The sequence below is a fragment of the Malaclemys terrapin genome, chromosome 10, assembly GCF_027887155.1.
Source record: "Malaclemys terrapin pileata isolate rMalTer1 chromosome 10, rMalTer1.hap1, whole genome shotgun sequence".
Taxonomy (NCBI): domain Eukaryota; kingdom Metazoa; phylum Chordata; order Testudines; family Emydidae; genus Malaclemys; species Malaclemys terrapin.
In genome coordinates, this window is record NC_071514.1 from 11483156 (window position 1) to 11509995 (window position 26840).

Genomic DNA, 26840 nt, shown 5'->3' on the forward strand with positions numbered 1-26840 from the left:
CACACACACACACACACACACACACACACACACAGAAAACAATTGGTTCAGAGGAGCTTTTTCCACTGTTTCAGAACCCCAAACCAAAAATGTACCTTGACCCGGAGCTTCTGATCAAGAGTCTGTATTGGCAACACAACAGTTTCATCCCAAACTGGATTTAGGTTTTTGTAGATGACCTTACTTTTGTATAGAGTTTTTCCATTCAATTTAAATTTCACATATGGATCACTTGTACCTATTATAAACAATAACAATACAAATGGGATTAGTCTGGAAAACCCTCCAACACTACCAACCACAAAAAATAAACAAATAATTGAGAATGAAAAGCTCAGAGATTCTGCTGAACATGGCTAGAAAGTGATTCGATGTGGAGAAGAAAAAAAAGAATTCTACATTGTGCTTGTGCTCTCTGCCATGTCGTCTTGGAAGAGCCTTGGTTATTCTTATCTCTTCTCCCCCCCCCCTTTTTTTTTTTTGCGAGAAGTAACAAACAAAAGCAAGGATGAATCTATATAAAATACAGACAAACAATAAAGACACAGAATTACAAATAAAATGGGATACACAAAAAGGCCTGTAGATTTGATCAATATCACTTATAGAAAATCTTACTGGATTCAATATGAATATAATTATGTTTGGCAGGTTTTTGAAACTAACCAACACAATGTAATAGAGAATTGTATCGCTGCGAAAAAAATTCTATAGACTCATTCAAAAGAACTATAGGAGGGCTCTTATTCATTACTAATTTCTATAGGATTTTAGAGTAATTTTTATAGAACCCTATTCAGTTCTGTAGGTCTTCTTCATAAGGGATGGCTTGATAAGTAGTATGAAAACATTTTGATGAAAGACAAAATATCCCCCAATTAATCTATTTTCAAATACAACCTACAGAAAGCTCTTTTCTTACACAATGATAGCAGATTTTTTTGTCTTCTTTTTTGGCAGTGAGAGGGAGGGACAGACCATGTTGCACAGGGGCTAAAAGGAAATTTGTTTTCCTGCTCCTCCAAGAAACCCACAGTTAGGCCGGCCTCAAAACCCCCTGAAGTCAATGAGAGTTTTTCCATTGCCTACAGTGGGTTTAGATCATGCCCTTGGTTATAATTAGAAATATTATGTATATTTACTTCCTAAGTACACAGGTAGAAAAGAAATATTGCACAAAAGCATGCACTTTGCACGGACAGGACTACACAGATAATACCCAGCATAAAATATGTCCAACAACCTTCAGAGGATGCATTAGTTAGGAAATTAGATAAATTAACAAAAGGCTACACCAAATAGTCCTATCTATCTTGAATATTCCAATTCCCCTCTCCTGGAAGGAAAAAAAAAAGAAGAGAGACTGCCTTTATCTATTGGATAAGCAGAAGCACCCTGCATTATAAGAAAGAAAGAAAGAAAGAAAGAAAGAAAGACCCCAACTATTCACTACACCAACGAGTTAGTATCAAGACTAGACAAGGGAAGGAACTGATGGAATGAAAACATGAATAGAGCAATGGAAGCAGGTGGTCTACAGCTATAACTCATCTGTTTCTTAAATAGAAAAGAAACTTTGAGTGAAGGGAACCTTTCAAAAATAAAATGAAATAAGCAAACAACCAAATATCTAGTTTCTGCAAGAATAAAAAACAAAACATAACCAGCCTCTTTTTGGGGGGAAAACAAGCTCCATAGCTAAGCAAGTGTTCTGTTTGCATTATTACACAGAAATGTTTCAAGGCTGTTGAATGACCTTACTTTGAATGACCAGTTCTTCCCCACACACCCCTTTTTACTGTACAATAGCACTGTTCAAGTGAGTCAGGCTTTAACAATCATTCTGATACCCACACACACACATATATATATATATATATATATATATATATATATATATATATATATATATATATATATATATATATATATATATAAACAGTGGGGAAAAAACTATAATAAAAAGAGGCCTTTAATTAAATAAGATTGCCACTCTGGGATCAAGCCTTCATGCTTGTCAGCTTACTCTCAAAATAAACATCTCAAAAGCAGGCCCAGTGGTGTCACTTACTAAGGCAAGGCATACTGGGTAATCCCTAGGTATCTTGACAGCTACATAATGTTCAAACTCTTTCATGGGTGAATGGCAGCACTTGCGTGAAAGAAAATATTAATGTCTGGAATTAATAAAAAAAAGGGATGATGGTTTACAAAGCCAAACAAGAAAAGAGTGTCAAGTTAGTAGAGTGTTAATTGTTACGGAAAATAATTGAGGGAGAGCATGGAAGAGAAACATGCTGCGATTTGCTAGCTGAGCACAACTGTCTTACTGTCAGGAACGTAACATCTCAACTAGGTAAGCAGGAAAAAAAGGGGTCGGCTGCTCAAGAATGCAACTCTGAGATTGACAAATGATGAGATGACGTCTCACTGTCAGCCATCAGATGGACTTTAACCTTTGCATCGGGAGCTTCACAAACAATGCAGCTCTATGGTATTTATTCTGAAGGAACCAAACAGCAGGAACATAAAACCTTTTCTGGCAATGGCACCGGATTAGAAATGGAGCAGAACAAAACACTAAACCACAACCCTTTTTCAGTAAGGGGTGGTGGGGAGGAATACACAACTAATTTGTTTAGCTCTAATGAAGCTTCGGGGTCTCCTTTTCAGTGTCTTGTTCTCTTTTTCTTAGGATTTGTCTCCATGGGGACACAGGAAAATTAATCTGAATTAACTAAAGGTGTGCATTTAAATTGGATTAGTTAAACCGCATTAAATCCCTGTGTAGACACACTCATTCAGAATTCAAGTGGATTTAATTCAGTTCCAAACTGGGTAAAAGCATGGCTTCAGATTTTGAAATTTATTTTCAATAAGTTGGAAAATGACAGAAAAATGCTCAATGACCTAGAACAGGGGTTGGCAACCTTTGGCACGCGGCTCGCCAGGGTAAGCACCCTGGCGGGCCAGGCCGGTTTGTTTACCTGCGGCATCCGCAGGTTCGGCCAATCGTGGCTCCCACTAGCCGCGGTTCACCACTCCAGGCCAATGGGGGAGTCAGGAAGTGGCGTGGGCCGAGGGATGTGCTGGCCGCCGCTTCCCGCCACCCCCATTGACCTGGGACAACGAACCGCGGCCAGTGGGAGCTGCGATCGGCTGAACCTGCGGACGCAGCAGGTAAACAAACCGGCCCGGCCCACCAGGGTGCTTACCCTGGCGAGTCACGTGCCAAAGGTTGCTGACTCCTGACCTAGAAATAAAGCAAGCATGAACATGTGCAGATTCACTTCTTGAAGTCTTAAGCAAAAGCCCCCCAAAAATAGAGACAAAAAGTGTGGCCTCTGAAAAACTATTCCGTTGTGACTAAGATTTTGGGGTGCTTTTTTATTAAATAAAGGAAGGATACTTATTTTAATGTTGTTATTTAAAATAATTTTCATCATACCAATTTTTCCTTTTTTAAACTCTGATCCTTTCATGGATTATACAACCCGTTAAGCAGCTGGCTTGCATTTAAAGTAATTAGTCAGACTGTGCGTGCTAGTCAGCATTGGCCAGGATGAAAGCACACTATATAACCCTTTCTTCCTTCTCCTGGGGGTTTATAATGCCCCATGGATTGTTAAATATACTTAACTTTCATATTAAAGAGTCATTCATTATCTTCTGAAGTTGTGAGCATGTGAATGTGGGCATGTGTATATATATGGAAGATAAACTCCCCCTGCACTTGGAAGCAATCTTCTAAACTGAACAGACAATAGAGTTCAGGCACAAAGCACTATGGACCTGCACCATTAAAGTCAAAAAGGAGCTTTGCCTTTGACTTCAACAGGAGTAAGGTTTGGGGCTATATGAAAGACCTTCTTTTTACCCTTTATCATGCTTTTAGTGATTATTTTTTAGAAGTATTTTTTCCTAGAAAAGCGGCTTATCCTGTAACACTGAAGGCCATTCACTCAGTATAGGTGGACTAAGTTCACTGGAACTTGAAGTTGCCTAAACAAACAGAAGTATTCTGCACACAGTAACTAGATAGGGTTTCGTTTCCTCAGAAAGAGTTCATAGTGTTTTTAAATGGTTACTGCTGCCCTCTAGCAGCTATTATGAGATTTGCCACATCAACTTTATTTACTAACCCTACACGCTTGTTTCACACTTTGAAAAAGGAATAGCAGACAGGGTGTTATTTCACACAATGTATTCATCCTCTAGAGATCAGTTTGCTGGGTATGCAAGCATATTAACAATATCTGTACTTAGAAATACAAGTATCTATCAGTGCCACAATCCTAAGAACTCAAACAAAGAAAACCATACAGCATATATCCGAGATCATTTTAATTGTTGTTTTAGGATATTAAATTCCAAATATTAAAATGGAAAAGAACATGAATGTGTTTCTAATAATATTTTGCAGACTTATTTTATAGCCATATAAAACCAAGTGTAATTTTTCAGTAAACCCATAGAAATAATATTACTACAGTTGTTTACAATAATGACCAAAAGCCATTATAAGATGGATCATTGGTATTTTGTTTTAAATGAAAAAAATCAACACTCTTATACAGAAATAACAAAAATGGAATAAAATATCTGCTGGGGGAAGCAGGAAAAAAATGAAAAAGCCTATGTACTTGAAAAGCTGTGTGTGTGAATGGTTTAGAAGCAAATGCCTCTGGTAAACTATGAAGGAAAATAAACCAGAACACTTTGCCAGTGAAGATGTGTGTGGAACATATATAAGCCTAGAAACGAGCCACTGCTTTTAGAAGGAGAATGTGAGTTAACGCCTGATAAAAACAAGGAGGCAGACAAGGGATGTTTTGTAAAATGCACCTTGTAAGCAGCACGCTAGGCATCCTGCAGAAGGTCAGAGCCACCCATGATGCAATAATTAATGAATATCTGTCTTTTTCTGGAGCAAAAAAGCATCAAGTGGCATTAAAAAGAACATGGTAGCCAAGGCACATGTTCGTTAGTGAGGTGGGTAGGGAAAACCATAACTGAGGACCAAGAGAATAGATGGTAGGAGCTCACACAGGAAGTGATGAAGAACATGGTGCAATATTTACCACAAGGGTAAAGCTTGTGTGTGCAGGAAACTGAACTTTTTCTTGGGCCAATCCAAGGCTGTGGAATGAACACTCACAGGAACGAAGGACCATCCTAACCACCTTCCTTCCACGTCAAGTGCAAACCATACTTCTTTAAACTTGCTTTTTGTAACACATTCAGACTGTACATAACATATACACACAAGCTGCTGGGCAAGGTGCGCACACACAAACCCCACAAATTTACCAAAACAAAACACTACACAATTCTCCCCTGGGGGAAAAGATGAGAGAAAGAACAAACCACATATGACAAGTTACTTACGTTGCTTGATGTGCTACTGGAAACTGCTCATATACTACAGTGATGAGGCTGGTATAAGAAGCTATATGGAAGAGAATCTATCTTAGGGTTTTACACTCTGCCCATCACCACAATCTCTGAGCACCTTCTCTACAGCAGTAACTAAGTTACTTGTGGAATTAACAGAGTCTTTGGTGCTTCTTTTTGGGGTAAAAGCCCTGTGTGGGGTAGGAATTTTGGTTAATTAAACTTTATTAATGTACTTTTTGTTTTTTAAGTGGATTTGTTTCGAAGTTTTTTGGGGTAGACTCAGTTGTCAATGTTGTGAGTGTCATTCTTACGGTGAACACACAACACGCTGGTGTGAGCACAGTTAACGCCCTGGCTACATAGCAAGTTATTGCACGGCAAGCTGGGGTGTGTAGCCACACTCTGGGACCGTCACAGTGCTGTAGCTCTGTCCTCATGGAACATTACTGCACCACAAACTGTAGATTCACACCCTGACGCACAGTAACTTGCCATGTACATAAGCCCTAAGTCTTCCTGCCCACACAATCATTTGCCTTGCTGTAAAGACGTTAACAAAGGTCCCAGACGGAGCTATTTACAGTGGCAAATTTTGTGATATGGACATCTGTCCACTGGGAACAACCAACCACAAAGTTATAGCAACTCACCTCTCTGAAACTATGACTACTTTGATAAATGCAAAGGGCATCTGGGAGAAAAGAAATGTATGTTCTCAAAAGGAATCGCTCAGCTTCTGAGGCGCGTACACCTACACATGCTCGTGTAGACACCCTGTGATCTATTCTAGTGCAGGCTGGTTTCTTTTTAGAAACATCTGTAACTGCAGCATAAAATGTATTGCACTGAGCAGATCTCTGAGAAAGTCTATGGAATGTGAGGGCCTCCAAATCAACTTACGTGACAAGCTTTTTCTTTTTTTAAAGCAAACACCATATAACAACTTTTAAATGGCCTTCCCAGGAGGATTCCACAACCGTATTTTTCATTTGTTTTGTGTATGCCAATTTTCCATGGAGTATGTATTAAAAATGTGGAAGATGTCATGTGAAAAACTTTAAAAAGTGGAAGTAATATTCAGCTGGTGAAAGATGAAGAGTTGAGGGCCCTAGAGACTGAAGTTCTCGAATTATACACAAAATAGGCACAATGGAAGCACAAGATTCCCCACTCCACTTAGGTAATGGGACTCTCATCTTTCATTGAAGGGACCACCACTAGGGGTGTGAGGGGAATTCAGTCACCAGGTCCATTCAGCACTTGGCCTCTCTGGAGAGACTGCCAAAAAGCCAGCTAATTAATGTCAAGCGTGATGGTGTCTAGTGTGGTTTGGACTCTTGCCCACCTGGAACTCGACTGACACCAACTCAATCCACATAGGGCAGCACAGTCACCTGATCTCATTAGGGTAATGCCTCCCTAACCACATCAATATCACACAAGGAAGGGAGGATGGACTCTAATGATGATAAACTCGTTCCATAACATCCAGATTGTGTTACTTTATACATTTTTGACAGCACCTTCCATTTAGAGTATTAATCATTTGGGGTACCTTGCAATCCAAATAGGAAGCTATATTTTCTACAGTAAAGTGAAACCTGTCTTATGCAGCCACCCCAAGGCCAAGGAAATATCAGTTACGACACAGGGTTTTTTTTTTTTTTTATATATATATATATATATATATATATATATATATATATATATATATATATATATATATATATATATATATATATATATTTTAGAGGGATAAAAAAGTTGTATTGAAAAAAATCAAGTCTGACCTCCTGTATAATGCAGGAATTACCTAAGAATGCTTTCAGGTGGTTGCCTAAGATAAAGGATTGATTGTTAGAGGTGGTACTCAGCATAGGTTTGAGATTTTACATTTTAATTCCCAGAGCTGGGTGGACACTGCTTAACATTTTCTATTCACAGTTCTCGTTTTTAGATTAAACCACTCTGGTCATGTTCTTTCCCCTTGCATGTCCGTTTCTCACGATCATGCAGGTGATTGTGTTTACTGGAATCAGTGTATGTAGGAGGCAAAGTTTCAGAGTTACATGCACAAGCACTTACAGAAACCGAATCTGCAGCTGGCACATCCCAGTACTCGTAGCAGAAGTTGTTGCATGTTCCATCACTCAGGGAAGAGAGACAACACAAGGTGATTTACCTGGCAACTTGTAACTACCCAACATGGCTCAAATTCCAGGTATTTGCAGACTTTTCACAATTAAGCCTTAAAGCAAAATCATTGGGGCAGAAAGTTGCCTAGTAAATCTGAATCATAGATCTGAGGAACTAATGATCTGATTGCAGATACCATAAAAGCAGAGAAAGTCTAAATTTATCAGATACCTTACTTGCTGTGAACTATTCAGTCTAACTGTTATAACACTTGCATTCTAAACAATAGTCTTATTTACATGTATGCTGACAAAGTGCTCAATGCCATATAAAGCACAGCCCCTTCCACTCTAGTCTGGCAATCTGTAATCACATTAATAGCTTGGCACTGGATATCCCAGCATTGTGAAGGTATCACAGTATTTTTTAGTTATGACCCAGTTTAAATAGAAATGCTTTATGTATTCATTTTTTAAATGTACTTTGTATCGAATGGTGCACCTCAATGGATCTAGTCAAGTGAACCCCAATCAATCCAGAAAGTCACGAGATGGGCATGCAAGAATATAGAAATAAGCACCTCATGCAGGGGTGAATACTCTCCTGCTCTGCCTAGATTTGGGCAAAAGAGGGGAAACACATGAGGAAATCAAACAAATAGATCTGCACACACAATATCTATCTCTAAAGAGGTGGAAGAAGACTGATCAAACCACAAAACAACAACAGGAAGTTATTAGGGAACCCACAGAGAGAAAGGAAGAGCCCCAAAGCAATGTACAGCATGTTAAAACTGTCACAGAAGTGTAGGGAAATCATGACTATGTTCACAGGAGAAAGGTGTGGAAGAGATAGAAAGATGGATTTTGTTAGAACATGTGGCCAGAAAAAAAACTAAGCCACTCAGTGTACATCATTTCACAGAAATAAGTTGCAATGATACACAGCATAATCACACAGAGTTTCAGGGCAAAAAATACCTTACGTCTCAAAGCCAGCTACTGGCCTCACCCTTACCACAAATACAGAAACTGAACTTCAGCAAGAAGACCTGAGTTTCTGTTTCTTGTTATAGTAGCATATTTGAATGTTTAATGCTTTGCCAATTGAATCCTCAAATAACAGGAGAGAAAGAGACCACTTCATTACAAAAAGGCACATGTGTGACATCACAGTACTGCTAAGTGACACAATTGCACAGTTGCCCAAAATGACTCAGAAGGGCAGTAGTATGCACAGTCACAACATATCAGCACTATGAAGGAGCAGAGCATTTCAGGTCTCATTAGAATGGCTCAATTTAATAACACACAGCACTTCGAAAAAGGACTGTAAGAGTAAAACAAATCAAAAAGGGATTAACTCACTTCTAATTCCAAGAATATCAGAGCTGGAAGTCTGAGGCCTCATATGAAAGGATCAGAGAGGCCACCAAAAAAAGGAGTCCACTGTAGAAATCTGAGGGTCAGGCAGCAGTTACAAGGCCAGAGAGAAAAGACATTAAGCTTTTCTGAAACCCGGGAAATTGTAACAGAATGATCTTAACACCCTGGCATGCTGAACAGTTTTCAGCAGCACCCACACTATTTGTAAGTTGGTGTATTTCATTAATAACATGCACTTATGATGATTTCTTACAATTTATCATACCAAAGTTAAACATACACAAACATCCATCTACCCCACAATTTAACACATCAACTACTGATAATAAAAACTCCCCAAGACACAAAATTAACCAAACCCTTTGCCACAAAAGCACTTCTACTGGTTAAATTGATAGGACTTGAAACATACCCAGAAAGTCAAAGGGAATCATCAATGCGTGAAAAAATAAACCTATGTTTAACAAATACTTTCAGCAGTATAAATGTACAGTTTGGCTCACTCCAGTACATAGACTTCTGCAGATGCACACACTCCAATGTGCAGTTCTTTCATTATGAGAACTACAAACTTATGGATATAAAGCTACCGTAGGGAGGAGAGACTCAGCCTGCATGTGTCATAGGAAGGTGAAGTAAGCTGATTTGGCCTGCTCCCAAACTGCCTTGTGGTGAGAGTCTATGTCAGGGGTCGGCAACGTTCGGCACGCGGCTCGCCAGGATAAGCACCCTGGCGGGCCGGGCCAGTTTTATTTACCTGCTGACGCGGCAGGTTCAGCTGATCGCGGCCCCCACTGGCCGCGGTTCACCGTCCCGGGCCAATGGGGGCAGCGAGAAGCAGCGCGGGCGAGCGATGTGCTGGCCGTGGGTTCTCGCCGCCCCCATTGGCCCGGGACGGTGAACCGCGGCCAGTGGGGGCCGCGTCAGCAGGTAAATAAAACTGGCCCGGCCCGCCAGGGTGCTTACCCTGGCGAGCCGCGTGCCGAACGTTGCCGACCACTGGTCTATGTCATTCCCATAGCCTAGATAAAGTGCAGTAAGGTCAGTACTTGGTCGATAGACTTCTAGGCCTTAACACAGGCCAGGTTACAGATCTGGCCAAAAGCACTCCAAAAATCTTAATCCTTGTGTCTGTGAATAGCAAGGGGATTTGTGCAGAATCTAGCTCCATTCTTAAATTGGCTACAACTAAACTACCACTTGTCCGCAACAGGAACCCTTAAGAGACAGGTGAGTATTAATCAATTAAACAACAGATTGGGCCCTTTCTCTCCTCGCTATTAGCAGGGAGTGATGCTGAGCAGAACTCCACAGGCAGAGTAACTGGTGGATGGAAATTTCCCTCCTTCTCCAGGGAACCATCCTCACCTCCCCTGCAGTTGAGCAAAGAGAAGAAGAACACACACACCCCATCCCTATTTTATTTCCCCACTGCTTAACCAGTTTGTAGAAAGCAGCAGAGTACTACAGAGCTGGGTGAGATTTCAGCTGATTGGAGAAACTGTACCCCCCTGCACCCAAACACAACAAGTATAAGGGAGGGGAAGGAGGAAGGCAGAGAAAAAAGGTAAGATTGCCAGGAATGGAACAGTGAGAGAATAGGTGGGAGAGAAAGCTAAAGGGAGAATGAAGAAGTAAAGAAAGTAAGTGGGGAGGAGCAGAGGATTAAGGGAATGGGGAATAAGAATGAAGATGAAAAGGGGGAGCGAAAGAAAACCTGAGGGAATGAGGAAGAAACAAACCAGAGCAAAAAGGAGAACAGACCCTGGAATTAGCGCTATGAAGAGAAGGGCGAGAAGGAAATGGAGAACAATGAAAAATAGACTGAGGGAGCAATCTAGAAGGAAAGAAGAGGAGAAAAATGAAGAAAACAGGTGAAAGATAATGAAGAAAATCAAATTTGCCACTGATGTAACTGTGGATTTCACAGGTTGTGGATGGCAGTGAAGTTACACTAGAGGTGAATTTAGCTAAGTTTCATTAATTAGTACTTAATAGATGTTAAGAATATAGTTGGTGAGTTCTGAGGAAGTGCACTGGCTGGCGAGGAGCAGTGAATCTGTTAAATGCATCTGAAGCTCCCAGCACAGCCACTTCCACTGCCAGCAGGTGGGAAGAAGCTCAGCCTGTCTGGGAAGAGCCATGTGAAGAAAAAGGTCTATACTCGGTGGGCAGTAGTGGCAATTCTGTGATTGTGGGTGGGGCAATGACAGACTTGCATTCTCATTTTAATCTCTGTTACAACAGCTAGGTCAGAAGTGTTGTCAATTCAGTAGGCGGGATGCTTTCCTCTGATACTGTTGGACAAAAACCACAGCATAGTGTTAGGAAGGCCTGGATGCTGGAGGTGATGTCCTTCTGAGGAGATGGGGGGAAAAAACAGCAGATTTATCAACTCTGGTATCTTGGCTACACACCAACACCAGTAATCTTAAATACCGCACGCAGATGGGGTCGCCCCATCTCAAAAAAAGATATATCGGAATTGGAAAAAGTTCAGAAATGTGCAACAAAAATGATTAGGGGTATGGAACAGCTTCCGTATGAGGAGCGATTAATAAGACTGGGGACTTTTCAGCTTGGAAAAGAAATGACTAAGGGGGAATATGATAGAGGTCTATAAAATCATGACTGGTGTGGAGAAAATAAATAACGAAGTGTTATTTACTCCTTCTCATAACACAAGAACTAGGGCTCACCAACTGAAATTAATAGGTCCAGGTTTAAAACAAACAAAAGGAAGTATTTTTTTCCACACAACACACAGTCGACCTGTGGAACTCCTTGCCGGAGAATGTTGTGAAGGCCGAGACTATAACAGGGTTCAAAAAAGAACTAGGTAAGTTCATGGAGGATAGGTCCATCGATGGCTATTAGTCAGGATGGGCAGGGATAGTGTCACTAGACTCTTTTGCCAGAAGCTGGGAATGAGCGACAGGGAATAGATCACTTCATGATTACCTGTTCTGTTCATTCCCTCTGGGGCACGTGGCATTAGCCACTGTCAGAAGACAGGATACTGGGCTCGATGGACCTTTGGTCTGACCCAGTATGGCCGTTCTTATCCTTATCTGTCCCCTGGAATATCAGCCAATTAACCTGTTCTTCTTCATTTCTTGCCCTAACTTTTTCTGCAGCACTCGTGTACACTGTTAACTGCACCACTTCTGGAGTGGAATGCAGATGCTCTTTAAGTAGTAGAATGCAGTTGGAGGGACTGAGCAGGTTAATTAGTTAATATTTCTAAAGTGCTTGGATTTCCACCATGGAAGAGTTCTAGGGAAGAGCCAAACACTGTACTATAATTTCATTCTTCCTGAAGTGTATTGCAGCATTTAAAATGACCACAAGAGGGCACCACTAACACAGTTTTTCATGTCTAGATATAACATATTCTATCACAGTCCATGACATATTTATCCATTTAAAGAGCTTGTGGATGATCAGTCTGTAAATAAAGATCATAGGGTTTTTTCCCCATATAAGTGGCAATTTTTGTACAGAGTTGTACTGTGCATCTTGAATCATGTTTCCTCAATATAACCAAAAATTAACAAATTAAAGTGGTGATCAGTCAAAGAATACTGTTACCAAAATAGACCTAGGTTGACAAATAACTTTTTAAAGGTGTGTGAGCTTCTTAAATAATATTCTCTAGGATTTAGGACAAGAATACTATAAAACGTGTTAAACTAAAATTGATTGAAATTAGGTCACACCAACTCTTTCAAGCCTTACTGATTTAATATTAACAGCTTTATATATCTTGGGTATTCCACATATGACATACACAGGGATGGTCAAATGAGAGAGAATAGTAACAGACAAGAAATCTTAGACTGAAGCTCATCTTGTGTGACTGGAAAGGAATTTTCCCCTAGATCTGCAATAGGTTCTCAAATATGAGCAGACCCCTTAGTGCAGTGGTTCTCAAACTGGGGCTGCCGCTTGTTCAGGGAAAGCCCCTGGCGGGCCGGGCCGGTTTGTTTACCTGCCACGTCTGCAGGTTCGGCCGATCGCGGCTCCCACTGGCCGCGGTTCACCGCTCCAGGCCAATGGGGGCTGCGGGAAGCAGCGCAGGACAAGGGATTTGCTGGGCGCTGCTTCCCGCTGCCCCCATTGACCTGGAGCGGTGAACCGCGGCCAGTGGGAGCCGCAATCGGCCGAACCTGCGGACCCGGCAGGTAAACAAACTGGCCCAGCCCGCCAGGGGCTTTCCTGAACAAGCGGCGGCTCCAGTTTGAGAACCACTGCCTCAGTGGTACATTGATACTGGGTATTCTTAACATATGAATGCCTCTGACATACTCTCCACCGTGACTGCTATACAGCACAACATTGCTGCAGTTTGCTAGATGATGCTGATCTGCACTTTTTTAGTAAGTTAAGAGCATTTTCAGGCCAACAAACAATGTAAAATCCCAATGAAATGCACCAACCCTGCTAACTAGAGTCCCAGAAGACCTAGAGAACCAAAATACTAATTTGCTTATAGCAAATATGCCACCACATGAGTAAAGCAATTAGGGTTTTAAACCCATCTGATACCTGTGTTTAACAGCACTGCTTGGTTAGCTGGGTAGGTCTCTTGTTCGCAAACTTTTCAGGAGCATCAATTGGCACTCGGGGGGAGGAGGGAGGAAAAATAATAAATACATCTGAAAGCTTCACATTTTCAGGAGGTCTCTTAGAAGGGAAACCTCCAGTGATCGATGTGCAGATACGAACCCCTACCTACACACATGCAAATACGCTTTTCAACATGCACAGGGAGGTAACTTGAAATCTTTGCCAGAACAATCAGAAAAGCCTGAGGAGAAATAAATACACTGAAATCTTTTTGAAGCTCCCCCCATCCATCCCAATATAACCAAACTGGCTGAAGTTTATTACATTGGTTTTTTAGACATTTAATGATTTCACATTCAGACTGATCCATTTCCTAAGTGGACATTTTCAGGTGCCCAGTAACTTACATTGTATTCTTTGCCAATAAAAGCGGAATGACCCTGAATATTTACTCTGTCTAATTTAATAGGTTGTCTTCTTTTACCTAGACAGAAGCATGTACGTACAGCATGGGGCAGCGCAACCCATCTTCTAGGTAAAAAAAGGCCAGTGGGAGCACATCATAAAATACACCATGCCATACATTGGCTCCTTATCAATTACTAGAGCTCCTTCAGGATCTTAAGAGTAGGTCATAGCTATTTCAGGGACTGCCTCTTTGCAACTCCGATGACACAGCGTCCTACCAAGACTTTTTGGGCTGACAGATCCCCAGTCAGACTCTCAGTGGCAGGGCACTCTTGGCGTCTGTTAAATTCCCCTATTGCTGGAGGGTAGGATGAGGCCAGGACTTTCCACCTTTAAGAATACATTGCAAAACCTCTCTCTTACCCCAACACTGATGGCTGCAGATTAGTCCAGCTAAGTTTCTCACGAAGAAAAATCCATGAGTCAAAAAGCATCATAATGGGAAAAGTCTGGGCATAACTGTGCTTTTAAAGTCGAGGGTTTGTGTATAGATATTATAGCAATGGGAGAACAGATGGCCAGATTGGCAGACACCCAAGTTTTGTACTTCTCTGTATGCAAATACAGGAGGAATTTTAGTGGATTGCACATCTCCCCAGGCACGCCCTCTCTAAACAAGTTGAGGATTTGGTATACAACATGACAGCAAACCAACAAAAATCCATCCTGCCCTGGATTGTCTTTGTGTTGTCACGTTACACTGAGCTGAGTTGTGCGATGCCTCGCTAAGACACAGAAAACACAATGTGAGATAGAGTGCCTTCTTTCTTCTCGGGAAACATTCCTCTGCCCAAGTTGCTCGTTTGTAGCAAGTAGAATCCTTTCCACAGAACCATCCAGCAGCAAGACTTGTTCTAACACATATGGTTTCTAGTGAACCTGGTGACATGCTGCACTGTCAGAAAACACTTCAACAAAGAGCAGTTCTGTTTAAAAAGTAAAGGATTTAGACTACATAACATCTATTTATTAGTGTTTTCAGAATGTCAGGAGCTGGCCAGAGAAAGATAATAGTCCCTGGCAAGGAGCTTACCCTCTGGCTAGGACAGTAAAATATAGTGTAGAAAAAATAATGTATCTAGTAATCAGAAAGGAGCCCAATAACAACCCAGGGCCCATTATAAGAAAGTGAATAAATCTGTAAAACAGGTCCATGCTTATCCTGTTACTCATGTATACTCGGTGTCTTATTGCTCAGTTTCAAGAGAGAAAGTGCTTATATGTTTGCAATGTAAAAGTATTCAGAGTTTTCTCCATGGACAGAGTGTTATAATTAACACTAATAATTATATTTCTGGACAAGCAAAGAGACCCACGTCTAAGTTCTTAAAGGAAATGTTCCTGCACACAGTCAATGACTATGTGCTACTCTCTCAAGCCAGCAGAGACCCAAATGCCAAACACGTTCCATAATATTTGAATAATGTCCCACTGATTAACTCATTTCCTCAATGTCTTTCTGACCTTCCTTTCACTAAGCCATAAAACATACACCCCAGGCCTTATTAGGAGAAACTACATAATCCCTATCCTCAGAAGGGAACCTTCTCTACAGTGCAGCCCTCAAGTTCTGAGATCTTTACTAACTTCCTCCCTATAAAACACACATTTCAGACACTGTCCTTGAAGTCACAAAGCTGTTTGTCTTCCCCTTCACTACCACCCACTGGATTTCAAAACATCCTTTGGTTTCCTTTAAGTCAACTAGAATTGAACTGGGTCTTTTCCCAGAAGTAGGAGGAAAGCATGGGCTTTACAAAGTCACATTGCAAAGTGTGTAATTCTCAAACCTGGGAAAAGCAGCAATATATCTACCCATCCCCTCCCTTGTGTACCTAGGATGATTATATGACAGGAAATGTAACATTCTGACTGGCAGGCTGGCAGACAGAAGTAGTTCCTGATTCTCCTATGATTGACACCAGAGTAAGTGAGAAACCAATTAAGTTAGACTGGTGTGAAAAGAAAGTGAAGGGAGAATCAGGCCCATAACTCGTTTTTTAAAAAAAAAACAAGTTATCTGCTGTACATCAAAAGGAAGACTCACCGCAGCGATCCCTAATGACCAGGTTCCGGCCTTCTTTCAGGTGTATTGTCAGTAGGTAAGCAAAGGAGCTGGGCAAGCTGCTCAAACAGTCATTTCCTTCCTCAAGAGCCTGTGGCAAGGCAAAGAAGTCAGTCATCAGTTTCAACATCTATACAGCTCAGCTCACACACAAAAACATGCTTTCTGTTTCTGGAGTGACTTGAAATTCACAGGCCTCATTTCCTCTCCATATGCAAGGGGGAATCCGGGTTACGCAGGTCTTGGCACGTGCACACGCAGACACACACACGCACACACAAGCCGACTTTCAAAGGCTTTGTTTTAAAGTTTGTGTCAGAATTACCTATTTTCTTCATTTCAGTCGTAAATAGAGTTGGTCGGGAATTTCCAACCAAACAGAGCTTTATTGGAAAACGCTGACATTATCTTCCGACACATCTTGAGTTTGATGAACTTTTATGAAATCACAGGCAGAGTTCCAAAAGAAATCTGTCTGGTTTCCCGGCAGCCTGCTGAGGACCTTGGGGCTTCTAGTGTCCACAGCTCCAAAGCAGCCCTGCCATGCAGGCTGCCTCAGCAGAGCAATTATTTCTTGTCAATTTCAGATAGTCGCTGCCTTGGTCTGGGAGCATAATTAATTTTGAAACAACACGTTTCTGAGCTTCCGAACTCAAATTCTTTTGGAATTTCTGGTCTGCAGGAAATTTCGAAATACTGAAAATGCCTATGAACTAGAAATCCTGAATTTCAGCCAGCTTTAGTAGTAGTCATAACAAACACATAATACAAATAATGGTAATCAGAACAACATCACACACATTCACAAGAGATAGAAAAGGGGTAATATAAGGGATGGGCCATAAGTGAGAATGACAAATAATACTGTAGATATGCATTGTACGCTGGTTATTTCTATTAAGATTTCCAAACCAGAGTAACATAAAATTATGTTCTTTTCCTGCTACTTTCTTGTACTTTTTACATTCATCTCCACTCAGATATGTTCATTTCCAATGTATAACATTTCTCTGGACAATTTTCATAAAGGTATCTAATATTTTACAGTCCTTCCCTATGTGTTTGTGCAGCATTTATCACAATTTATCACAATCTTGGTTGGGAACTCTAGCTGTTGCCATAATATAAACCATGATCATCATCCCGGCTGCATCTTCAGTTAAAACATCTGATTTACATCACTATTATGGAGGAAGATAATGGAGTTCAGGATGTTAATGATAAAAGTCCCAAAGTTGGATCCAAATTTTGCAAATACACGTTAACAATGTACATTAACAATGCCTTTTTAACATGGCCAGCATGTGTCATAACCCAGTCTGATTTAGACCAGTGGTTCTCAAAGCCGGTCCGCCGCTTGTTCAGGGAAAGCCGCTGGCGGGCCAGACCAGTTTGTTTACCTACCCCATCCGCAAGTTCGGCCGATCGCAGCTACCAGTGGCTGCGGTTCGCCGCTTCAGGCCAATGGGGGCTGCGGGAAGCAGCGCAGGCCGAGGGACGTACTGGCCGCCCTTCCCACAGCCCCCGTTGTCCTGGAGCGGTGAACCGTGGCCAGTGGGAGCCGCGATCGGCCGAACCTGCAGACACGGCAGGTAAACAAACCGGCCCGCCAGGGGCTTGAAACCTGAACAAGTGGCGGACCGGCTTTGAGAACACTGATTTAGACTACCTGGAGGATGATGAAAGGTAATAAAAGCTCGAGCCCATATAAACATTGGAATGGCTCTACCCCCACACTCAAATAATATCCCTCAGTCCCAAAATCCACTCCAAGTTTTCCTGTATCTTCCAAATAGTTGAATACATACCCTGGTGCTTTTTGCAGCACATTTCTCCAAATGAAGCAATTTGTTAGGATCAGATTTTTCTCTAAGCAATACAGTTGGAAGGCTCTTTTTTATCCAACCCTTTCTTTTGAAAGGAATTTGAAAAATGTGGCAGCTTGTATGTGAAATCTCATTTGAAAATGATGTTGTTTTCTAGAGTACCATAGTTCTTTTGATATGTGATTGTCTCACACCACTTCCCCTCACCCACACACCAAAAAAACAAACACCACAAAATATTTTAAGGAAGTTGAAGATTCAGGTGTACAGTATTCCCTGTATCTGTAAGGAGCTGAACCCAAATCTAAATTTAACCCCCATTTTCCCAGATAGTCTGCTTGGGATTCAAAACATTTCAAACACATAAACTTACAATTTGTTCATCAAAAAGTTGAGAGGACATTGAAGATTCCAGATCTATCCCTTCACATGGATGCTGTTAAAAATAAATTTTAAAAGATCATCAAATAAGCAAAAGAAATATTGGGATTCCCCTCACCTACCACAACAAATATTCTCAGATCTTAATACGCCATGCAATATGTATCAAAACATATAGATGCCCTTAAAACTAAACAGCTCTCTGCCTTTTCAGGAGTGGAAGGGGGCAGGCAGTAAACCAAAAATCTAAACAACTATGCATGCTTAAATGTAGTATTAAAAACAGGTTGACAAATCAGTGCTTCTGCGAAAGTGTCTATAAAATAAATCTTCATTGGCATGGAGGTAGGGTTTGGAAAGGTGAACCAATTTCAAGTGTGAGGTTCATAGTACAGATAGTACAGTTCAGAGCCCAAAGCATTAATTTGGGCCCTGAACATGGGAAGGGCTGAATTTCTCGTAACTTCCTATCGGTGCCAGTAGGAGATGAAGGCACTCAGACACTTGAAAGACCCTCACTGTGTACTGCTCTCTCATTTTACCACAAACTCTGCTTATAAGGCCTCATCTACACATAAAAGTTGTACCACTTTAGCTACACTGGCATAGTTAAAGTGGTACAACCCTTCTAATATGAACCCAGTTATACAGGTATAAATGTATTTATACCAGCATAGTTTATTCCCAAGTAGGAAGAGGTATAAGCTACGCTAATACAAGACACCCTTAGACTGATATAACTGCAGCCACACTAGTGGCTGTATCAGAATAACTATAATTGACAGACTTGCATTGGCACTAGCTATGTGTGGATCAGGCCTAACACAACCATAACGCAAACATGTTACATGGTATATTGCTCTCTTTACTTTCTGGTGGCTGGTCCACACAGAAAAGAAGAGCCTTCTGTTCTTCCAACTATTGGAATTAGCCCTTTTGCTCAAATGCTAGACGCCCATGCTTTCAGGGATGAATATTCCTGGTTAAAACTTTGCTGATGACCTTGGGTGTGGGCGGAGGATGGATAGAGACTGAGGAATTGTTACACTTCCACAAATGTAGTGAATTACCACTCTGCATTCCAACACTGTGCTAGCGATGCTATACTTATTGATGATAAGACTTTTTTTTGTCACAGTCCCAATTCCAGATGCTTAAAAAAAAGCGCAGGAACAACAGCATACTAGAGATAACGGGTAGGGAAATGACACTTCAGGTTGAAATTTCTAATTCACCTTCTCAATCCAAAGGCATAGTTATTTTTATGGGGAAATCTTTGTAATATCTCATTGTGTATTTTAGTTTGGAGATCTCTAAACCTGGGGAGAGGAAAAGAAGAAATCAAATTAAAATCTTAGAAATTCAAATAACTCCGCCATTTATATTTTAAAACTTCAAACTTGGCATGTGATGTACATCAGTGGTTCTCAAACTAGGGCCGCCGCTCATTCAGGGAAAGCCCCTGGCGGGCCGGGCCGGTTTGTTTACCTGCCGCATCCACGCGGCAGGTAAACAAACCGGCCCGGCCCACCAGGGGCTTTCCCTGAACAAGCAGCGGCCCTAGTTTGAGAACCACTGATGTACATAACGCTTCACAAGGGAAACATGTTTTACCAAGTTAAAAAAGATTGACTGAGACAAAGTTTGTCAAGGAGATGGGGGAAAAAAAGAAAACACGTTCTGTGCCATTTTCTATAATAATTGAATAAAATGCTGCCTGGCCCTTCTGTGCATATGGGAAAAGAGGTGGCACGGGGGGGAGGTCAGGGTGCAACTTCTGCAGCCAAAGCTTGACTCCTCCAATCCCTATAGTTTGCAACAACAGGTGTTTAATGGGCAAGTCGACACTGCACAAATCTTACAACCGTGTGTAGAGCACTTACCTGTGCTTGGGGGTGTGCAATGTATAAATAGCACCCTAGAGTATGTACCTTACACAGCTCTCTATGCACCCAAGCAGTACCTCCCCCGCGTCTACACTGCTGTTTTTAGCAGTGTACATCTCGCTGCCTGTCTGCTGGCAGAACCTTTTCCGGGCTCCGGCAGCGGGGAAAGTCTCTGGCAGGGGGTAGGCAAAGGGGAAAGGCTCCAGCAGCTCCCCTGCAGTGGGAAAAGGCTCCATGGGTGGTCTCAGCCTTTCTCCACCACAAGGAAAGACTCCCACAGCTGGGAAAGACTCTAGCAGAGGGAAGGCAATGGGAAAAGGTGCTGGCAGCTCCCTGCTTATGGAGTCTTTCCCGGCTGCCTCCTCCCTGCCAGAGACTTTCCCAGCGGCCACACGTAGCTACACGTTGCAATGTGGACACAGCCTGCTTTCACTGAGGCAGGTAGCTACATGTACCTTACATGCCGTTGCCAGTGGTGTGCAGTGTAGACATACCTTATGAGTACTCCATGCACGGGCACTGGAACGGGGGGAGGGTGAGGGGGGCAGGGGTCCATGGCCCCTTCACTTTTTACCAGCCATAAGGGCGAGTGCTGGGGGGAGTGGGGCCTTGGGGAGATAGGCAATGCAGGGGCAGGAGCTTGGGAAGAAGGGCCTCAGGGGAAAGGGCGGTGTAGGGGCAGGGCCTTGGGGGGAAGGGGCAGCGCGGGGGAGGGACCATAGTTCAGGCACCGGTGAGGCCCCCCGCACACACTTTTAGGGGGCTTCTGCTGTTTCTGACTTCATGCAGTGAGCCAAGGATGGGCTATCTGTAGGGGTAAAACTGGACATCTGGGTCAGGACACCCCTGATAATACTATGGCCACTGGTACAGATCCCTGCTCAGATTTCTTCTGCTCTTAGGAGGCATAACATGAGAGGGCAGCTGTACTGGTTTCACACAGGATGATCACATTGGTCAGAATTTCAGCATAGAATAATGCCAAGAAGGATGATATCCCTCTCCCAAACACACACTGACACACACGGCCCAGAATTCACTCTCTCATACACACACACAGAGCCCAGAAATCAGTCCTCAAGTGCTGTCATCATTATTTATTATTTGCATGTTGATGGAGCATAGAGGCACAATCAGGGCCCTGTTGTGTTAAGCACTGTACAAACATAACAAAAAGGCTAGCTCCTGCCACAGGCACCTTTCAGTCATACAGACATTGATACACTGAATAAATGCAAATGTATTTATACTTCAAAACTTAATCACTCTGTTTTTCCTTTTTAATTTTCAAAAAATAAATTGCATTTAAAACTACATTAATGCCACATTACAACTGACATTTTATCTGTATAATAGGCAGGAAATGTAAAGTTATGGTTCCCACAGTAACCATAACTTGGCCACATTGCAAACACATATTAAACTCAGCAAAATTATCATCAGATAATGCAACAGAAGAGACTCCCTGCACGAAAGGGCTGAGTTACAGTTGCTTGGGGACCTTTAACTTTGAATTTCCTGACTAGCGTGCATAAAATCTCAATTGTGTTGCCTTAAACTAGTGGTTCTCAAACTGGGGCCCCTGGCAGGCTGGGCCGGTTTGTTTACCTGTCGCGTCAGCAGGTTCGGCTGATCGCGGCTCCCACTGGCTGTGGTTCGCTGCTCCAGGCCAATGGGGGCTGTGGGAAGTGGCGGCGGACAAGGGATTTGCTGGCTGCTGCTTCCCGCAGCCCCCATTGGCCTGGAGCAGCGAACTGCGGCCAGTGGGAGCCATGATCGGCCAAACCTGTGGACCCGGCAGGTAAACAAACCAGCCCAGCCCGCCAGGGGCTTTCCCTACATAAGTGGCGTCCCAAGTTTGAGAACCACTGCCTTAAACAGAGTATTTCTAGCAGTCTGAGGCTTTAAAGGAATTTCCATTGGGTACCATCAGCTGTACTGATAATAGTCTGGCTCTACATCTTTGTTTTAAACTGCATAAATGGAAGATCAAAGAACATTGCAGAAAAGTGAAATGAAAAATATGTGTCTCTTTGCTACCTGCATACCATTTATGATAAACCACCTACCCCAAAATTATTAGTTCAACCGTTATTTTTTCCTCATACATTTTGCATCCTATCTTTGGAACATAGTTTTCAGATAATGAAACTAGTGATAATTGGATTTCCATACATTTCTATTATTCTAGTAAATCTAATTTCACTGAGATTCTTGAATATACATGCCTAAAAACATGGCATTGACTCCTTGGTGTTATACAACAACAATGCAGCTAAATTAGTTTTTGCAAATAAATTTGAGCAATATTAAATATTTAATCTTTTTTTTCAAAATGGATTTTTTTTATTATATATAAAGATGTTAACAGAAATGGGGGGGAAATCATGAAAATTTTCATATTTTGTTTACATTTTTGGTCCAAATTTCATTTGGTCAGAATGTCCCACAATAGTAGATATGCAAAGCCTGATTCTGATCTGATCAATAGTCAAGTCAGGAGCAATTTCTTTGAAGTCAATGGAGTTATACTGGAGTAAGAGAGACTCAGGTTCACAGTATTAAGAATCCAGTTGTTTCTTTTTGTTTTTTTTTTGTTTTTTTTTTTAAGATTTAGACTGAAAGTGCAAAATGAGAAGAAATACATAGGGAGCCAAATCCAGATCAGGGAAAACTTTTGTTAAATCAGGTGCTCAGGCTCAGGAAACAAGGGGAATTTTGCCCCAATAAGGTTTTCAGAATTTGACCTCCAGGCCCACCAACGGGGGCAAAGGGCGCAATTACCCAGAGACCTGGGTGATTTAAAAGGGCCCAGGGGGTCCCGCCCTTTTAAATCGCCCGGGCGGGCCACAGGGCTCCTAGGTGCGTGCGGGGTGGTACTGGCAGCAGCCCGGCGGGCATGTGGAAGCCCTGGCTGTGCCGGAAGAGCACACCCAGCAGCGCAGCCGGCAGCAGCTCAAGCCCATTGACTGTTCTGCCCTGGAGCCTGGAATTGCTGTCAGCGGGCTTGTGAGCTCCTATACTTGAACTGTAAAATCAGTATCATTCGTATAGCTAATATTTCTTGGTTAATCACCTTGTAAACCAGAACATAATGCACTGTCCAATTCCTGCTCAAAAGGTAAGAAGAGATTTTCTCTCCATCATTGTTATTTGTATTCTGATAGTATCCAAAGGCCCTAATCAGGATTGAAGTCCTATTGTGCTTGTTGCTGTACAGACATACAGCAAGACAGTCCCTATCCCCAAAAAGCTTACAATCTCCATCTTCTCTAACCTTATCTGGAGGGACAGTTGAGATACAAGAAGGCAATGGGATAGGACCCAGGTCATTAGTGACCTACTGTACAGTTGTGACTAGTTATGACTTCGTGGTCTTAATCCATTTTACCATGGACAAGTATCTATGTCCCAAAAGAAACCCCAACAACTGGCATTAATTGGCACCCTTGTGGGTATCTCAGCAGAGAGGCCAGGGACTAAATGGGTTATTAAACTCAAGCTACTCTTTCATCTTTAGAGGTTGTCCCTCCAAATCAAAGTTGAGGCACACTGGTTTGTGCAGGAAGGTTATATGGCTGCTGCCTGTGATGTACCTGTTCTGTGGATAAACCAGACTTCCATCTTTAAGGTTGTCAAACTGCCACCTTTCTCAAGTATATAATGGGTATAACCACATTTCGGTGGGCACCTAATAAATGTGATCACTCATCAAAGCCTACCTTTCTTGCACTAGGCCAAATTCTACTGTCATTTAAACTGGTGTAAATCCAGAGTGACTCCACTGCAGTCCCTGAAATTACTACAATTTGCAATGGCGTGAATGACAGCAGGATGGAGCCTAGTATTTTGTTTCATTTACCATTTTAAATAAGCTAACAAAATAAGATATACAGAGGAAACACTTCTGTGATCCATTCACTGGTAAATCTTGGGTGCGCAAAATGCAAGGATAAAAATATTCATTATATATTATGGAAAACTTGAAAAGGCACTTTAGCCCGGCTGTAGGCTCTACTGACATCTGTTTAAAAGGGTAAGACAGAACACAGAGAACCACCACCAGATAGTGACAATAGATGGCTAGCCCCCAAGCAAAAGAAAATTCACACTGAAGAATCATCCATTCTCCCCCAAATATCATCTCTCTGGCAACATTTCAGTTTTCAAAAGCCCCAGAGAAAAGAGGAGCCTTGTAAGGTCTTCTGAAGGTCACTAAGATAGGGGAGCACATTCCAAAGCAGAGGGGTACTCAGAGAGTGCTTTCCTAGCAGCTCCCTTTCTCTTTGACGACAGTAAAAGATACATAATGTTGTAGACTGGGTGCCTTTTTTTTTTTTTAAGCTACTCTGAAATGCCTGAATGATTAAAGAGTGATACCAAAGAAAGGTTAACAAGGAGTCCGGTGGCACCTTAAAGACTAAGCTTAGTTAAGGTTAAGTTTTTTCTGCAGCTGATTCGAATATAAATATTATTGGAGATTGTGTGTTCTGAATACCCAGCACAGTAGTTTAAAGCAGTGGCTAATCTTTAACATGGTGTAAAACCACGATCACACATTCAAATTCTACACCACACAGAACTCGGGATGTAGCAGGACATGTGCTGACTGAAGTAAAATAAGGAAATGGGTAGATGATACACAACACAGCCAAGCACTTTAGAAAAGAATTGCTGGCTGGTTCAGAAGGTCTGACTTCCTTCCGAATCCTCTAGTTCTGTGATCAGTGAAATGAAGTTCTGTGGTTACAAAAGAATGTTGAAAACTTTTAGAGCAGGGGTGGGGAGCCTATGGCCCGCATGCCCGATCCAGCTCTTTGCTTAATTTCATTTGGCCCACGGAGTGGGGTTGGGGACTCGCCCCGCTCCGCCTTCCCAGCACGAGCCGGGGAGTAGGATCAGGGGCTCACCCTGCTCCGCCAGGCGCTCCAGCCGGGGAGCAGGGTCGAGGCAACTGGCAAGCCCCCATGCGCCGATCCCGCTCCCCAGCAAAAGCACCGGGCAGGGGGAGAGGGGTCGGCGCAGTTGGGGGTATCCATTATCCCAGGGGCCCTCAATTGGCTGGGGCTCGTAAGCATGCTCCCTTGACCCAGTGACTAATCTGTCACTGGGAGGGGGGTAGGCGAGCGAGTGGGCGGCCCAGCAGCAACAGAGGAATGCTCAAAAAAGGGAGGCCTGCCGCTTGGGGAGCCAGGCCCAGTGGGGGCGGTGGGACGGGAGCCATTGCCACTGAAGAGCGGCGTCTCCTCTCGGAGCTGGGTGAGCGCCTGGGGCCCCGGGAGCCACTGCCCAGAGTGTCCATCGCCCCCCACAAGGTCAGCTGAAGGGGGTGGGTGGGAGGTGGCCCCAAACCCTCCTCCCCACCCCCCGTCATTTCCCACCCATCCGAAGTCGGGGCCCCACCCAAGTGTCCTGTCCAGGGAGAGGACATCCCCTCTCCGTCCAGTTCTGGGGAGGAACCCTTCCCCACGCTCTCAGGGATCCTGCACTCGGTTCTGCCCCCCCCCGCCCCCCCCGAAATATACTGACAAACCTATTGGCCCAGGACAGCAAACCGCGGCCAGTGGGGGCCGCCATCGGCCGAACCTGCTGCATCAGCAGGTAAATAAACTGCCAAACGTTGCCGACCCCTGCTCTACACCCTATCCCTACCCTCCAGTGTATCTTTCTCTTTTATTAAGAAGGGGAATTTATTTTTCTAATCATTTTGGCATTTATGTTTACTGATCACAATCATGTATGTGACTAATATTTGACTCCGTAATTGCTATTGGTATCATAGGTGGAACAGCATTTATTTTCATGCAAATTTTAAGTTATTTTACAGATATAACTAAAAATACATTTGAAAATAAGTGACTTTCATCTGCCCAGTGTCTAAAGTTATGCGTTTAGCTAATGCTTTTTTAACCTGGCACTGCTAAAGTTAGTACAAACTAAAGATACGTTCTAGGAGGATACTATTATTTGATTGTATTACTTTAAATAATGAATGACAAAGCACAATATGATAATAAAAGCAATAATGATAATTACTCCAGCCAGGACAGCTTAGACATTTTAGAACTCAGTATTCAGTAATAACAGTAACTAAATCCCTCATGTATATCAGCTTAAGTCATTACAACTTTACAGTGCAATTATAAAATGTCTCAGTTATACCATTTCCCCAACTTTTCTAATGTAAACCAACCCTAAATTGTGATATCTACATCAGGGAAAATCAGGGATTTTGTCACTCTTCAGGATTGTGGGACTGGATGTTTCTGCTAGCATGAACAGAAGTGAAACAGTTAACAATATAGTTATTTACAGTAAATGGGGTAGTTCTCACCTCTCCAAGCTATTATTTAACAGACAGATTTCAGGAACACAACACTGCATTGGTTTAGTACTTGTCTTACACTTGGAAACTTATCTCTGCAACCATAAGGAACAGATTTATTTTTTTGTTTGTTTTCAATTGAAAGGTTAAGTTCTGGAGAACATTTCTGTGGCCTGGGTTGGATTCTGTGGCTGCAGAACATTTAGCGCCCTGGCAATGGACTGGGAACAGCTCTAAGGAACTGCCACAATGTCAGCTACAATGATTTTTAGCTGCAAGCTTGGCAAGCATTTGGATGGGGGCTAAACCACATTCTAGACTAAACTCGGTCACTACCAAGGCTAGAGCAGTAGACCAGATTCATTCCAGGGTACAATAGGATGGCAGCAAAGCCCCAAGAGT

The 26840-nt window shown here is 42.5% G+C and overlaps 1 protein-coding gene across 3 annotated transcripts in view; it reads right to left on the minus strand.

Annotated features, from left to right (window-relative positions):
- The window catches only part of MCTP2 (multiple C2 and transmembrane domain containing 2), a 170439-nt gene that overhangs the window by 103639 nt on the left and 39960 nt on the right, over nucleotides 1–26840 (minus strand). For all 3 annotated transcript variants that reach the window (XM_054042597.1, XM_054042595.1, XM_054042598.1), the window contains 3 exons: nucleotides 18220–18282; nucleotides 16003–16111; nucleotides 96–238 (listed from right to left, as the gene is read on the minus strand). In XM_054042597.1, the coding sequence (XP_053898572.1) occupies nucleotides 96–238; nucleotides 16003–16111; nucleotides 18220–18249 (282 nt within the window). In that variant the 5' untranslated portion in view covers nucleotides 18250–18282. The remainder of the gene's footprint in view (nucleotides 1–95; nucleotides 239–16002; nucleotides 16112–18219; nucleotides 18283–26840) is intronic.